The 16625-nt window shown below is 50.2% G+C and overlaps 1 protein-coding gene across 4 annotated transcripts in view; it reads right to left on the reverse strand.

The window, feature by feature from the left end:
• Positions 1–12370, reverse strand: part of TNIK (TRAF2 and NCK interacting kinase) — a 203510-nt gene extending 191140 nt beyond the window's left edge. For all 4 annotated transcript variants that reach the window (XM_067301611.1, XM_067301614.1, XM_067301613.1 and 1 more), the window contains exon 1: positions 12138–12370. In XM_067301611.1, the coding sequence (XP_067157712.1) occupies positions 12138–12194 (57 nt within the window). In that variant the 5' untranslated portion in view covers positions 12195–12370. The remainder of the gene's footprint in view (positions 1–12137) is intronic.
• Positions 12371–16625: the final 4255 nt, after the last annotated feature.

Here is a 16625-nt window from a genome sequence, read left to right on the forward strand (position 1 = left end):
ACACATTAATTTTCTGCACCATGATCACTTATGCATTCAATGTCCTTTGGTCTGCTTCTCAAACACTCAGCTTGCCTTGACAGCAACGTCTGGGTATAAAGCCTTCCTCCTTCATGTCCATCCCTTCTGGTCTTCTGAAGGCCTCAACCTTCCTTCACAGCCCTTAGTCATTACCTCCCTATCTGCCTTAGGACCCTACCGGCGCTGCGTAAGGCAGCAGGAACTCCTCCAGTAGCCAGGTCTGGACTGTGAACACAGAAGGTGCAGAGGGCAAGAGACACTGTGAAGCAGGTGAAACCCCTTCCCAGGAACTAGGTGTCCCCATTCACCCTCTCTTCCACATAGCACAGGGGGCAAGACGAAGACGACACAGAAGCGTGGCCTGAGGCACAGACTCTCAGGGCTGCGCCCAGGAGCTAATACACCTATTACTTCTTGGCTGGCTCTAAGCCTAGGGTCACAGACTCCTTAGTGCCAGGCTCCTGCTTCCCTCTGTGTGTTCTAAAGCTTCATTCATTGAAGAAAAAAACTAATTCATATAAGGAGTCACTTAAGACAACTAATAAATGATTAACAGGTGAGTACTCAGTCAGTCATTACAGGAGCACTACCGGTTGCTTATGACCAAGCTGTAACCGTGTGGCAGACGTCACAGGTGACGAGTTTATGAGGAGATTGCCCCTGGCAAAGCCCTCACTGCAAGTGAGGACCTGGCCGCAGAACATAAGCTCTAAAGCGGGAAGGTAGAAATTGTGTTGGGCAGCTCTTTTCAACAGAGGCCAACGAAGGGGAAGTGTTTCTTCTCAGGGCCTTTGCCTTTTCATGCTCGAGTTCCCACAAGCCAAGTAAAGGTGCCTTCAGAGCTCTAAGTATCACCTACTTTTAGGCAACAATATTCTGAATCTTCTTCTTCATCCTGGCTTTTATATCACGCACACAAAGAAGTTACAGGGATTTGGCACTTTCTCCTTAACAGGCCATCCTTAACAAGTGACTCATATCGCAGTATGAGTCATCCTGGCAGAGGTCACCATTATAAGCGACAACTAGTCTTCAATTATTTCCTTCAAGTTGAATTAAAGGTATATTGTCATGCTAATTTTACATCTGCTCTGTGATATGTTTCCACCCAGTGTCTCCCAAGCAGCCTGTTTTTCACCTTGTGGCCTAAGCTACTTCTGGAATAGCTCTTCCACTGCAGCATAGCCACAGCTTCGCAACAAAACCTGGGCACACAAATGGGAAGTCACCTGGATGCATTTTCTGCTACGGCATCTAACGCCTGAACCAAGCAGCTCTCCGTTCCCCCTCCCATCACACACCGCTCCACAAGGTGTCATAGAGATTAGTTATTCCTTCCACTTTGTTGCTCTTTTCATGCTTTATCGTGACAGCCTTCCAAGAGTCCAAAACAAAGAAATTGAAAAAGGAACACGCCATTGCGCAGTCCCTGTGCTGCGGCACAAATCCACGCACAGGGTGGGCCACAGGGGGCCAGCGCTCGAATGCAACCGCCTTTCAGCTGCCACAACACATCACTGCCTCCGAGAGCAGGGGCCAAGCCCAACCAACAGCGTCACTTCGAACCACGCTGGGCAACACATGCCTATTACAGGAACAATATTATAAACTGCGATCAGGATAGGCAGGAAAGGAGTCATTTCAAGACAACAGCTATCTAAGCATGTTTCCATGGGACTATTTATTAAGCAGCTTTTTGGAACTCAAGCAGGGAGTATTTCCAACACTAAATTCAGAGCCCCCCAGACGTCCTCTGGAGACATCTCCCGCTCTCCTTGTCAGCATCAGGGATCTCAGCTCCTGATGCTGCAGGTCTTGGACAGCCGAAGCAGCTCAGCGTGGCGAGCGCCAGCCCCGTGCCCTCAGACAGCCCTGCACGCACCAGCTCTGGTGCTCCTCTGGCCCTGCAAGCCTCAGGGAGTCGAGTAGGGAGAAAGTTTTACCTTTCAGAGTTTTGCTGGATTTTGAATCGATCCTTCACCTTAAAGGAAACTCCAGCCCCTCCTCTCCGTTGCCGTACTCCAGCCCTTTCCCACACATACAATTTACCCGTCGCAGCTCCCCAGACAGCAAATCTGGAGAGGCTGGCAGAGCATCCCTGCCAGGGAAGAGCACTGTTTGCTTCCCTGCTTGGGAAACACAGTTTTGTCCATTAGAAAACATGCCCATTACCAGCCTGGTCACCAGCAGAGCACTCTGTGTTTGTATTTATAGCAGTCAGATGTTCAAACAGGGAGCAGGAATAGTCACAGTGGCTGAGATTCGCTTTGGAGACCATTTGTAAACCTCTCTCACTACTGGAATCCCATTTAGCTATTACAGCCTCTTCAAACATACTAATACACTGATCCCTACAGAATAGCAATAGGAAGAGCAGAGTCATCACAGTATTTACCGAAGCTAATCAATATGTAAAAGCTAAAGATTTATTGCAGCAAAGACAGCTGGTCTGCATATCCAGAAAATGCATTTGAAGCTCTTAATTTTGTTGTCTTGGCCTCTGGTTTTATTCCAAGAACATGGTTTTCCTTGCACGCCCATATTCCTTTCCCCCCAAAAGGGCAGCATCTGCAGACATGGAAAAGGACCCCCCACACGAACACCGACCGGGAATATTTAGTGGGAGGATAAAACACAAAACACACACATGTGCACGGCCCCTTCCTTTGCAGCCAGGTTTTGCATTTGAATACAGGTCTATGGCTTATTCAGTGATGGCCAGAGCAATGGGAAGAGCGACCTCTTCTTAGGATGAGTGACATCCCCAGCCCACATGGGGGAAAAGGGTCCCTCCCTTCTCTGCTTTTTCGATTGCCATGGTAGACAACATGGGAAAACTCCTTCACCTCATCCATACCCAAGCTCTTTGTGCAGGCATTTATGCTAGCCTTGAACACCACCTAGTCTCTACAGAAGAAAACTAAATGGCTAATTTATTTCACTGACTCTAGTAGAGACTGACTTTTCAGTAACATTTCTTTTCTCCTCCTTCCTCCTCCTTCAAAAAATCCCTCCCCTTTCTCCTACGCACCTTCTTCACCCCTAATTTGGCTGCTTTTAGCTCACAGAACTCCGCTCCATACCCTGAGCCATCATTTTAGGTCAGCTTTTGCAAACTTCAGCAATATCATACACCTTAAAGGGACTGCATTTCAAAGATACTAAACTTCTGTCATCGGTATCAATATCAATGTGTGGACATTTGAATCTGGGGAGTCAGGACTTTTATCTAGGTACCTTATTTTAAGTGAGTAGGTCAGAAAATTTTGCCCTGTGTTTTGAAGAAGGTCCTCCCACATACAGGCACATAGGCTGTGCTGTCCATAAGCACACTAGCACACTGCACTGTCCTACCTCCACTCAGAGAGAAGAGTTAGATCCTCACTTAGTAAGCTGTTTTTTTAATATATCCACATACGTAAATATGTAAGTGCACTCACAAAGTACACAGCATATCTGACTTGCTTTGTGGGTGACCACCTGCAAAGCTGAGATGTCACATGGGCCTTTGATTTCGAGGCGAGCTGGAGACCCACAACTGCAGAGATGTTATGAAATAGAGCATCAAAGTTGATGGTCTGGTTTCATCTCTGTTCATTGTATCGTGAGCAGAAGTACGGTAGGCAATAACCAGCAGGATTAGTGCTCATGCAGCACCTACCGCAGAAGGATCAGCAGCTACCAGATAACCGCAGTCATTTTGGTCACCATGTCAGCTATACGGCCCAGACTGCAATACATCTAAGAAACACGACACTGAGGTAGGGAAGAGATCAGCACCTTCTCTTTTGCCAGTTTATCTTAAAATCATAATAAGCTTTTATGCTTGTGTATGAAAGAGAAAGGAAAAGGCAATATATTCTGATTTACAGGGAGATTTCTATTGTTGCCTGGACATCAAACAGCACCAAATTAGTCCTGCAAGGATGCGACCCACAAATTATGAAAATAAATGCCTCTGAAGCTTTGATCTCTTGTATTTCTGTAGCATGCTACAGCAGTTATTAGACACATTTTATTAAGATTCAAGCTGTGCGATCTCTTCCTTAGCAAAGGCTCTGCCGCCTCCAGTGCATCCTAAAGTCTCCATCCAGCAGATTAAGAGCATGGTCCCAGTCACTTCTGTCATGCACTAAACACATGACTCAGCTGGCAGTAGGCTTTTTCCTGCTGAGTTTCAAAATTAGGAGCAAATAGAATTTTTAAACCGGGGAGAAGAAAGAAAGTGTCTAGCCACCTAAATTAATTCTTTGATTCTTTGCTAGTTTATAAAGCAGTATACATCCTATGCAATATCCTTGGCTTCTAAAAAGTGTCACTAAAGAGCTAAACAATTTATTTCTTTTTTCGACTGAAACAGCATTGCTAGAGGAAACAAGCAAAAACTGTAACAAAAGGTTTCATGCACACTGAAGCTGAAAACCACACGTGCACTCACACGCACAGAAACACACCCACCCACCCTTGCTGCAGCGACAGCGTTTAAGACAAGAGGACATTATACTCAGATCGTTAAGGATTTACTCAGAAGAAGTAACTCGTTGTTCACAGGCTGTTGCACAAACTAAGCAAGTTCTGCACTTGCCAGAAGCCATGGCAGCTTTCAGTCCAAGCAGATACACAGGAAAGATGGGACCATGCAAACCACCCCAATCGCAGGTATGGGAAAGAGGGTATGTTTGCCAGAATCCATTAATTGATAATCCATAAATATCAGTGAGTACACTGATAAACTTTTCCTAAGCAAGGAGACTTGGCTATCGAAGCACATACCTTCTGCTAGATTCACGGAAATTCGTCAGCTGAGCACCGGGCAGTAAATACTGTGTTTGCTCACCTATTACGGAAGAAGGAAATGTAGGTTCTCAACTACGCAAGATACGTCTGGATACTCCAGTACTGACTGCCTGATTACAATCATCTATAATTTACTACCAATACAAAACCTTGAACTTCTGGCAAGCAACTCAGAGAATTAACGTCAAAAAGCAATGTTCTAGATCAAAGGGGAGAAAGGTTTTCTGTGTTCTCCAAGCCCTTACCACTACAAAATAGAATCAGGCCTGCAGAAAGATATAACTGGGTTATGACTAAACTTCTTATCAATGTTTTCCAACTTCGTTTGCCCCTCCGTTCAGTAACAAGTCATTGCAGACAGGAAACAAAAACAAGGCAGGCCCCAGGGCTCAGCCCTGCATGCTGGGCATCCTCATCCCTCGGCGGGGAAGGGGCCACTCAGCCCCTTGCAGGATTTGTCACGAAATCACCGTGGAGGGGGAGCAAGGGACAGAGGGGGAGTTCCTGTTTTCCCAGGATTGTGTTCTTTAGCCAGTCCTCCCTTAGCAATCGTAAGTGATTTACATGCAGAATGTCAAACCTCATTTATACAAATTGTCTTCCTGAGGAGAGAGCAGACAGCCAGTCGGTTTCAATGTGCAGCCACAGTTCAAAGTGACAAAAGGGGACGGGAGAAGGGGACAGGGATGGGGCGGAAGGGGGGAAATCAAAGCTACTGGCTTTATAAATGGTAAATACAACCCCTCATTTAACAGTGCTATCAGCAGCCTAAGGCTAGTGGTTTTCAACGTGCAGCCGATGGACTGCTTTTAACGGCTGCATGAAAGGTAAGGAAGGAGATGCCCGAGCATTAGGAAATGCAGCCCTAGTGCGATGGAGGCTCTGCACTTCTCCCAGGAGAAGGGGGGCCACCAAGCAGACCCGGCTGACACTGCCACGGGGGAAAGCCCCCGGAGATGAAGCAGTGCTGATTCCCCATGCGGCTCTGCCATGGGCTGCTCTTCACAACTCAGCACTCCTTTTCCCATCTGCAGCGGATGACCAGAAACCAAACCCACAGCAGCTTTTACCAAACCCACCACGAATACAACAGAAACAGAGATGGACCTATCACTGTGCGAGAACCAGATCGCCCCAGCAGAGGCAGATCTTCCGTGCACTGCATCTGCTGTTCTTCCTCCACACCACACGCCCTTTTTGCCTGTTATTAGCTTTTTTACTGGGAGAAGTATGGAAAATCCAGCAGGATTCTCCCCAACTATATTTTAGGCATGATGAAATCAGACAGGGATCAATACTGTGTCCTTGGTCTGGCGGTCTGAGGCAGAGACCTCGTGCTGATATATATAATTACTCTTGCAAAAAGACCATGGGTGCATTAGAGAGAGTCAGGCAAGGGTTTCCAAGAGCATCTCCGAATCTGTGAGTTCAAGACGTGACAGTACCTTCTGTGTGACCGGGCACCTCATGAATAACAACATCCAAGGACACCTCTTCCTCAAAAGTGTGATTAATTTCAGTAAATTTACACACAGTTTGAATGGGAACAGTTTCCCCCCATCTCATACAAATTTTACCACTACATCTGCTAGAGTTTGGCAGGTAAAAGTTACTTTCCAATAGCAATGATAGAAGTCTCCTCTAACTATTTGTTTTTGCACAGATTAGAAATTTATTTATTTTAAATATGTGCACCAGCCAAATACCTTCATCATTACTGCCTCCAACCTCAATTCAACAAAATGCTTGTACTCATACTTTAACCTGCTCAAGCACATGCTTTGCTATAAACTCAGGCTTAAGCACTCCACTGACTTCTGCTCTGTGGGTGTTGGGTATTATTATTTTTGATAACCGACCAGCACAGAGTTCAGTGCATATGAACAGATACATGGCACTAGCAAGAACGGTGAGACTCTCCATGCCTTTAAAAACACCATACCTAGCTTACTGTGAAAGATCACCAAAGATCAGGAAGAGTGACAAACTCAAGTGCCAATGCCACAGGGCTCCGGAGGGCATCTGCTACGTATGCAGACAGCACTCGTAGCTGTGAGGCACAAAGGAGACATGGAAAAGTGCACAAGAGCAACACTTGGGCTGCACAATTCCCCAAAATGAAAAAGATAAAACATGTAAAATGATCAGACGGGAGACAGTTGTGTGTCATGCTCTTCATGGCTTTTTCTAGGTCTCCAAAAGTCATCTCTAATCAAATTTGTTCCTCTGTCTATGAAGGTGACCTTTGCAAAAGTCACCCAAATTCTGTTGAGCTACAATGCTCTAATGCTTCTGAGTGCTGTTTTGTAGTGTTTATGCCCCATCAGAATTTCTCTTAAATCTTTAATGATTCTTATATACTTCATAAACTGATGAAGTTCTGGAAACAGGACAATATTAGCATTTTTTGGTCTAATATTAGAGCTTTTATCTTCATTGACAAAGATCAAATAATGCAAACAAATGGCCACTGAAACTTCTCTTCCATACAAAGTAGAGCTAAAGGAACTGTAGTGACATTTTTGGGTTTCATCCAATTCTTCCCAGCAACAGCTAATACCCACTGGCTCCTAAATTCTGTGCTGTCTTCTTTCAGAGGCTGAGCATCAAGGGCCAGGCGTTTCCAAAACAACTAATGATTTTAGGATCCAATTTCCAGAGAGTGCATGGTCAGCACTTTGTGAAAGTAAATAACGAAGGCTTGGGTCTTGTTAATGAGTTCAAAACAAAGCAACATCCAGGTACATAAGGGACATGAAGAAAACAATTACTCCTTCTCCAAAAAGGCTCCTTTTAAATTCCCAAGCTTGTAAAAAGCCCCTAGCCAAGCTGCATAACCCAGATGAGCCCTTCAAGTCCCCCTATCAAAGCTGGGGCCCTCAGTGAGCCCGTTCCCAAGCAGACAAGAACAGCCGTGAGCAGGGGGGGGTTGCTTGCTCCAAGCCTGTCCCACCTCGGGAGCTTATCAGCTCACCAACAAAGGTCTTCCTCCCAGAGCCCTGTTATCACCTAAATTCCTTTTATTCCCTAAATCCCAGGCAGCAGAACATGCCAGGCACCCATGCTCCCCTTCCCGGAGGCCCCAAAAAAACAGGGCCGCTCCGGCACATCTTGCACACGCTGGAGCCAACTGCAGGCAAAGCGCCCCAAACTCACCAAGCTGTGGTGGCTACCGCAGAAAAACCTCTGCCATTGCCTATACATCAGCCCAAGGCCCATCTCTGCAAATAGACGTGGCAGGGGAAAAGCTATTGACCTGAATATATTAGAGGGATCAAGGCTGCTGGTTTCAGCAAAGGATGACAGGATCTTGCATTCACTGGGACAAAAAAAAAATAAAATAAAGGGAAAGACCAAAAAATAGCCTCACCTTTCTGGTCACTCTCCTATTGTGATCAGTTGTGTGTTTACCACCAGAGAGCACGGCCCACTGCATTGCTAATTACGCACATTCTCATTTTATTGTAAAACCTGCTTCTCAAACATGACCGTCAACAGCCTGTGCAAATCCCAGTGTTGAGCATTATTCTGCTAATAGCACCACCAGGTCATTCGGCTATTAAACATGCTGAGTGGACTAGCAAGAATATCTCCCAACCCATATGAAAGAACATTATAATGCAGTTTATCTTATCCCCTTGTCAGTATAATATGCAGCACTACCTGTTCAATGGCCTTATCATTTTAAATTACAGTTTTCTGCAACATTAGCAATACTCATTACCACCACCACCGGAAGATCTCTATTTTAAGGATTATTCTGATGGTTAAGGGTTCATCCTGCCCTTCCTCAGACACCCAGCTCTCTCCAGTAACATGGGGACACCTGGATACCATGGCAATAAGCATGGTATAAAATGACCGATGGAAATATGTAGCAAAGGAGGCAGGCGTGAGTCCTAAGTGTGCTTACTAGGTGCACCAGGCCATGCATTTTAATCAGAATTCAGTGCTTTGTTCCTGGCTGAGAAGCAAGGGTGCAAAGCAGATGCACTGCTGTGGCGGGGCACGGATCTCCGGCCAAGACAAACTCTAGTGTGGCCAAAAAAAAAAACAAAAACAAAAAACTCCCCAAACAAACAAACAAAAAAACAGTGCTAGCTTTTATGTTACCTTTCAGTCCAATTCTATGAATCCTGCTCTGCAAGGCAGCAGGTTGTGCTGCAGCCCTGGAAATACACCTTCCTTACTTGGTAAAGAGGCAGCCAAAACGCAAGACGGGACAAACCCATAGTCAAAGGTCCACCTTATTTATATGCATTTGCTTGTTTTTCATCAAAGCCAGCCTCCTGGAACATTTCGGTGACTCAGACTTGGAGATAAGTGGCCTAAGCACTTCCTTTCCTTGGTATTAAGAACAAATCATCCCTTCAGCCAGATTTTGAGTCACTACCTGCTTACAACATTACATATAGCCATCCCTCACCCTTTCAAACGTGCAGCCAGAAGAACAATGTCTCCTCCATCCAGACTCATCTACAAAGCCGCAGCAATGTGACACTTCTCTTATTTTCTAATAAATGGAATTTTGCAAGGCTTGTGGAATTACTCCTCACTGCCATGTTTTTGTGCTCAGGCTGCAAATTTACTATTGATTTCTGATTCAGACCCTGTGGAATGATTCATGCTTCTTACCCTATCTGCTGAATTTATGACCTTTAACAATTATTCTAAGTGCTAAATGAGCTTAGTTTAGAAGAAGATCTATTCCTTGGCAAATTAAGGCCCTATTCTTGCCTCACTTATAAACCAACACATCTCTTGTAATTTAAAGGCAAAGTGTCATAACAGGTCTCTCACCTTTAGGTTACACAGCACAGGGCTCCCTTGAGCCCTGTGCACGACCAGCGTTGGCCTGCAGCAGAAGGCAAGGTGGGACACCCCAAACCGCAAGAGCTCTGCGCCCCACGCTGTGAACAGCCGCTGCCTTGCTGTGGCCCCGTAGCCTCGCGTGGCTACTCCATGTCAGCACGAGCAGCTCGTCTCGGCTTGCCAGCACTGGGGAGCAGCCTGGGGGTGAAATCCACACAACAGCGTCCTCAACCAGTTGAGCAGATCTTGAGCTCTTGGCCAACACGGCACGAGCTGCTTCATGACAAGGAAGAGCTGTGGCATCTTCCACCACTCTGGTGAGCTCCCATATCCTCCTCCAAACACCTTGGTGGCGGGCAATAAAAAACATCATCCACTTCTCCCAATTCTCATCTTATAATGGGACTTGAAAAACCTATTTCCTCTGAAGCAGTCTCTCTGGAAAGTCACACCAACTACTACCGTGGAGGCAAGGGGACAGGGCAGAAGGACCATCCTTAGCGTCCCACCACACTGTCGGGTGCCAGCCGCACACCTCGAGCTGTCCTGGAGCAGCAAGACGTCTCTGCTCAGAGACTGCATGCTCTCAGTGGTTTCAGGGAGGGGGGAGGAACGGAAAGGGAATATATATTTCCTTTCAAAATGAAAACAAAACCCAAACTGTATCTTGCACTCATTGCTATTAAAAAGCCACAAACACACAAAAACTAAGCATGTACGGATAGAGTTTTAAAAAGAACTGGTCCCCTAGTTCAAATAAAATTAAGAAAAAAAAAAAGTCTGATTTTCAGGGGCAGGGAGAAGCAGAGGGCTCCCTTTCCCTCACGAACAATACTGCTTTCCCAGATTAACTCCACTGACTTCAGTATCCTCTCTCCCAAGACACCTTCCACCTACGAGGGGAAACGAGAGCTCCAGGTCTGTTTTTAAGCTGGATGGTCCCCCTGCTCCAATCCTGTCTACACCTGGAATTGCTGAGCAATCATTTACACTATTAATCAACCAGAAACTCACCAGGAAGAAAGTAGGGCAAGCGAATAAAGATAGACATCTTTTTTTTTTTTTTTTTTGCACTGAAGCAAATAATATTTCTAAAAATACACTTATGTAAGTCTTCAGTGGATTCTGCTTAATTTTATTTATTTATCTATGCCAGCAGGTTGAGATAAGCAGTCTTGCTGCAACCTCCACACGAAACGCCACTTCCCTAAACGACTCCCCATACTCGATACCAACTACCTGTTCTCAAGAGGAAAAGGATGAAGAGAAAAGAGGGGGGAAAAAGGGGGGGGAAACATACGATAAAAAAAGTTACCGTAACAAGGGCAGTGCGGGGGGGGACAGCCACAGCCCACGCGGAGGCTGACACGTTTGGAAGCCCGACGTTTCAAGGGTAGAGCGAGGGGAAAGCTTTGTTTTAGAGGGGGAAGGTGAGGGGGAGGCAGCGCTAATGGAGAGGGATGGAGAGGGAAGGAACGGCTCCGCGCCCGGTCGGCACAGCCCGCGTCCCCAGCACGGCGGCGTGTGCGTGCCCGTGTGTGTGTGTGCGTGCCCGTGTGTGTGTGTGTGCACGCGTGTGCTACGTGATTTATCTATTAACCGAGCGCGGCGAGGGGGGGCCCGGCGGCGCGGCCCGGCCCGGCCCGGGGGGCTCCCGGCGCGCCCGCCCCCATCGCCACCGCCCAGAGCGCCGGCGCGCGGCGACAAAGCCCGGCGCCGCCAGGCCCCGCTTCGGCGGGCACACGCGGGACACGCGGGACCGGGTTCGTCCCGGCCAGGGGATTCTTCACCTGCCGGAGCCCCTGCGGCGACAGCGCTGGGCAGCGCCGCCGCCGCCGCGTCCTTCGCGCAGGCAGCCGGGCGCGGAGGCAGCCGCCTTGCACACGCGCGGCTACGCGCACTCACGCGCAGCCACACGCGCACGCCGAGGCATACGCGCACATGCACACACACGTCTGCATAAACACACACGCGTACACACACACACATATAAGCACATGCATACCCACACATATATACATATGCATGCCCACACTGAATACACTATATACATGCATAGATAAGCGTTTGCATAAAGACATATATATATGCATATACACACACACACACACGTGAAGTCACACACACACGTGAAGTCACACACACACACGTGAAGTCACACACACACATTTAAGTGCACACATATATGTACACACACACACACACACAGAGGCAGAGGCGGCACCGCGCAGCCCCCACGCCCGGCTCAGCCTCGCCGCCCCAGATGAGAGCCCCCTTCCCCCCCCCACACACACACAGGTACACACTCACTCACACACACACACACACACACTCACACTCACCGCCGTCCCCCCCAGCCCCGAGCTCCCCGCAGCCGGGGGGGGGGGCACCGTGGGGCTGCGCTCCCGCATCCCCGCAGCGGGGCACGGGCACGGCCGCACACACACACACACACACTCACACACACACACACACACACACACCCCCGCTCGCACGCGGCCCCTCACCCGCAGCGCCGAGAGGTCGATCTCATCGAGGCTCCGCGCCGGGGAGTCGCTCGCCATGTTTCCTCCGCCGGCGGCGGCCCCAGCCCCGGCGCCGCCACCGAGCTGGCAGTCCGCGGCGGCGGCGGCGCTCGGCGCTATTTATCGCCTCCGCTCATGCGGGGGGCCGCGGGAGAAGCCGCCCCCGCCGCTGCCCCCCCTTCCGCCTCCGCCGCGGCAGCGGGCAGCGGGCAGCGCGGCGGCTAGGGGCGGCCGCGGGCTGCCGGCGGGCAGGGCACGCCGCGGGCTGCACCGGGATGGCGGCGGCGGCGGCGCATCGCCGCCTCCCCGGCCGGGCCGCGCTGCCGGAGCTGTCTGTCAGCGCGGCGGGGGGCGGCCACGCCGCTGCCGGCGGGGCGGGGGCGGCGGCGAGGGCGGCGGCGGCGGCAGCAGCGGCGGCGGCAGCAGCGGCGGCGGCAGCAGGGCGGCGCCGCGGGCTCCCGCCAGGGGGCGGCCGCGGGCGGGGGCGGGGCGGGGGCAGCGCCGGGGGCTGAGGCGGGAAGGGGCCGAGGCGGGAAGGAGTCGAGGCGGGAAGGGGCTGAGGCGGGAAGGAGTCGAGGCAGGAAGGCGGGAAGGGGCCGAGGCGGGAAGGGGCTGAGGCGGGAAGGCGCTGAGGTGGGAAGGGGCCGAGGCGGGAAGGGGCCAAGGCGGGAAGGCGGGAAGGGGTCGAGGCAGGAAGGGGCCGAGGCAGGAAGGCGGGAAGGGGCTGAGGCGGGAAGGGGCCGAGGCGGGAAGGCGGGAAGGGGCTGAGGCGGGAAGGAGTCGAGGCGGGAAGGCAGGAAGGGGCCGAAGCGGGAAGGGGCTGAGGTGGGAAGGCGTTGAGGCGGGAAGGGGTCGAGGCGGGAAGGGGCCGAGGCAGGAAGGTGGGAACGGGCCAAGGCGGGAAGGGGCCGGGGCTGCCCGCTGCCCTCCCTCTGCCCCGTGCCAATGGCTTGGGCCGCCCCGGTAACCGTCCCCTCGGTCTCGCGCCTCCTGCTAGGCCTGGTTCCACCCCAAACCCCGCCACTCCACCAGCCGCGCGGACGGACGGACAGACAAACAGACGGGCGGGCGGATGAGGGCTTTGGCCCGGAAACCTCGGCAGCGCGCGGCGCTTCCCCGCGCCGTGCTGCTCGCTCCCTCCTGGGGCGCCTTCAGGAACCCGCCGGAGGAAGGCGCGGGCGATGAGGCTGAGGGCATGGTGCCTGCAAAAAAGCCCTGCCGCCTGCCAGCGCTGAAATCCAGCCCAGGGCACGCCACTCTGCAGAGTCCCGCGCCTGCGTTTGCTGAGCGCGGAGACGCTCGCAACGCCAAGAAATCCAGGATTAGGCGTATCCCAGTGCCACAGCAGCAATGCCGTGCAGTGCTTGGGTGCTGGGAAGCGCGAGGGCCACCCAAACGCGGTGGCCGCTCTTCTTCGCGCATGTCAGGGCAGTCAGGTCAAGGAACTGGCCTGGATCCAGATGTTAGATCCGATCTCGTGTCCTTTTCCCCCAGTGCTGAGGAGTATCACGAGCTGTCCTTGACCTATCTAATTCCATTTCCGAGCAAGAATGAGAGGTTTACGCTGTCCCTGGGACTGGAGTTGGCCAAAAGCCTCCCAAGCACAGCAATTAGCTAGGTAGAGTCAGCTTTGACTGTTTTCCTTATCCCCCTCATTCGGAAGTCGTTTCTGCCAAACCAGGTGCCATATATAAATATATATATATAAAATCTGTTGCCTTTGAGCGAACCGTATGGAAGATGTACTTACAACATCAGCTCTCGCCGGCTTGTGTCAGGATCTTACAATATGCAGATCTGGGAAGCGGAAACCCTACACATGAGACAATTGGCAGGCGGACGGGGTTTTCTGCCGCTCGCTGGTCAGGGACGCACCTCGTACGGTTAAGAAGAAAACAAATCGCATCGTGAACGAACGGTGCCGCTGCAGGGAGGCGATACGGTGGCGGTTTCATCTGGGCTGAGCCGGGAGGGAGAGGCCGCCCGAAGGACGAGCCCTGCAAAACCGAGGCGAGGAAGCGCTGCCCTCCGCAACTGCATCGATGTCTCGTTAGCGTTGTTAGGGCTGATCGTGGCTTTACGATACAAAGCGAGGAAGGGAGCAACGGCGTCGTCCCGCAATGCAGGGAACGAGGGCATTTCTGCTTGCAAAGCTCCCAGGGCAAAGCAGAAGGTAATTTTTTTTTAATGAACTGCTGGAGCATCAGGTAACCGGAGTTACCCTGAAATGCGTGAAGCACGCAGGACTGTGCAGCACGTGCAGTGCTGGCATGGCGGCGTGGCTGGATTTATTCCCTTCTTCCTGCTCCATGAATCCTTAGTATCTTGCAGACTGATTAATCCTCACTCGCATTTAAAAAGCCAGATTTGAGGAAAACGTTAATGAAATAAATACACATTTGGAAAACAGGGAACAGCCTCGTTGCTTCTGAGCGTCCTCCTGAATCTGTAGCGCTGAAGGAATTTTTTAAACCAGATGTTGTCTGTGTCAGTTCAAACCTAGCTATTGCAATGTTTTGCTCATATTTGCAAAGCTGAAAGCAAAACTGCCTAGAAAATAGTTAAAAATAATGCCAGATTTCCTACTGCTTTCATTGTTCCCACAGAAAAAAATGGGAAGAACAAACGGAATGAGAGAGGACACTCGTTTTCTCCAAGATGCTTTCCATCCAAGAATGCAAGGTTTTATTTATAAAGCACGAAAGGATTAAAATAAATAAATAAATAAATAAATATGCGCTCCAGTCCTGCATATAGGTAGGTTGCCTTGATCCTCGGCATGAATGCAAAGTCCCAAGCTAAACTGTGCTTTAATGACTATCCATCCTCTGTCTATCAAGATGGCAAAAACGTAGAGAACCGTTCTGTGTCAATATCCTAAGAAACGCAGTAAAGGATAGCGGAAGGCGGATGCGAACCCCAGCGACTTCGAGGCAGTGCGGCATGAGGACTGCCGTGGTGAGTGTGGTGTGCGGGCAGCTGCCCGGGGCAGCACGGCCTCGCCAGGGAGACGTCCGGCCACATAGGACTGGCGCTGCTCGGTCACTTTCTGCAGGAAGCTTTTTCTGCAGAAAACAACGTTTCCGAGACGTTACCTTTTTTGCAAGGCAGCGCCTGTTTGCGTCTCTCCGTATACCATTTCTCTGCCAGGAGCATCTAAACAAAAGTCTTGCAATTTGAGTTGTTATGACTTGAAAGAGAATGCTCTGTTGAGTCGGCCTGAAATGTTTTGCCGTGAGTCAGTTCGACATCAAATCGTGTTTGCAGCCAGCCCTCCCGGGGTTCCCGCAGGGCCCCATCCTGCCACGCGCCAGGACCCCTTCGACCCAATGTGCCGTGGCAGGCAGGCACGCAGCTCCACGCAGCGCACAGGTGGCGACTCCACGTCACGTCGCTCACCAAGCACCGATCCGTGGAGAGGGGTACAGTCGGCACTAAACTTGGCTCCCAGTATTCCTCCTTAGCTCCCGACACTGCGTTTCTACCTCGCCGGAGATGGGAACGGTTTTGTGTGAAGACATCGTTTTGGCCATGTTCATCAACCTGACTTTTTTTTTTACATTTCCATTCTCTGACAAGTGGCAGGATTTTGCCTTTTCATCCCAATTTGGAATGCAGATGAATGCTAAAATGTCAGTTTTTCCTACAGGATGGCTTTGGTCCCAGGCTTTGGTCAGCTCTGGTGAACAACAGGCACACCGTAATGAACCAAATCTCAGCTGTTGGCAGGGAGGGCTAATGACATCAGGGTCAGTATTTCTGATTCATTCATTAAAGGACACTGGCTCACTGATAAGCTATCCAGTTCATTTGACCTCTGCATATAACCAAATTCAATAATCTAACAGTGCCATTGGTATTAATTACATCCTGAGGGAGTATATGTTGAAATCAGTAAATCTAAATGACGCACAAGGCCTTACCTGGTTATAGCAAGAGCTTCAGGTGCTTTGGGCTTTGGATCAGTCTCTAAAAGACTGGAGAGAGAAGGAATGACGCAAGTAAGGAAGCATGTCTGGGCACTATTGCTTGATTTTTTCCACCAGCATGTGTGGATCACTTGTTTCCAAATCTGTGATTTTTCTGATTCCCTAAGACCAGGCTGGTTTGCCCTAGTGTTTCCTCATGTAACGCAGTAGGCAATGGACTCTGCCTCAACTGAATGGAAGATGTTGAAAAATTAATACTCTGTTAAATGCATAAGAATTGGATTCTAAGCTAACGTGATAATGTGCAGCTGTGTTAAAAGACACTCAAAAAATGAATGGCTACGTGTGTCCTGCCTGCATCTATTGATCTTCCCAAATGCCCTGTAACTGATTCATTATCACTTCCCCATTGCTAGGCCTTCTTCTGCTGAGACGTTTTTTTCTCTCGAGGGAGAGAAGCGTTTCTCCATTGCATCCTGGGAGCTGAGCAGGACTACTTGTGTGACCCCTGCTGCCAGGATTTTTCCTCAAGCTATATACA

This window comes from Apteryx mantelli, chromosome 9, assembly GCF_036417845.1.
Source record: "Apteryx mantelli isolate bAptMan1 chromosome 9, bAptMan1.hap1, whole genome shotgun sequence".
Classification (NCBI taxonomy): Eukaryota; Metazoa; Chordata; class Aves; order Apterygiformes; family Apterygidae; genus Apteryx; species Apteryx mantelli.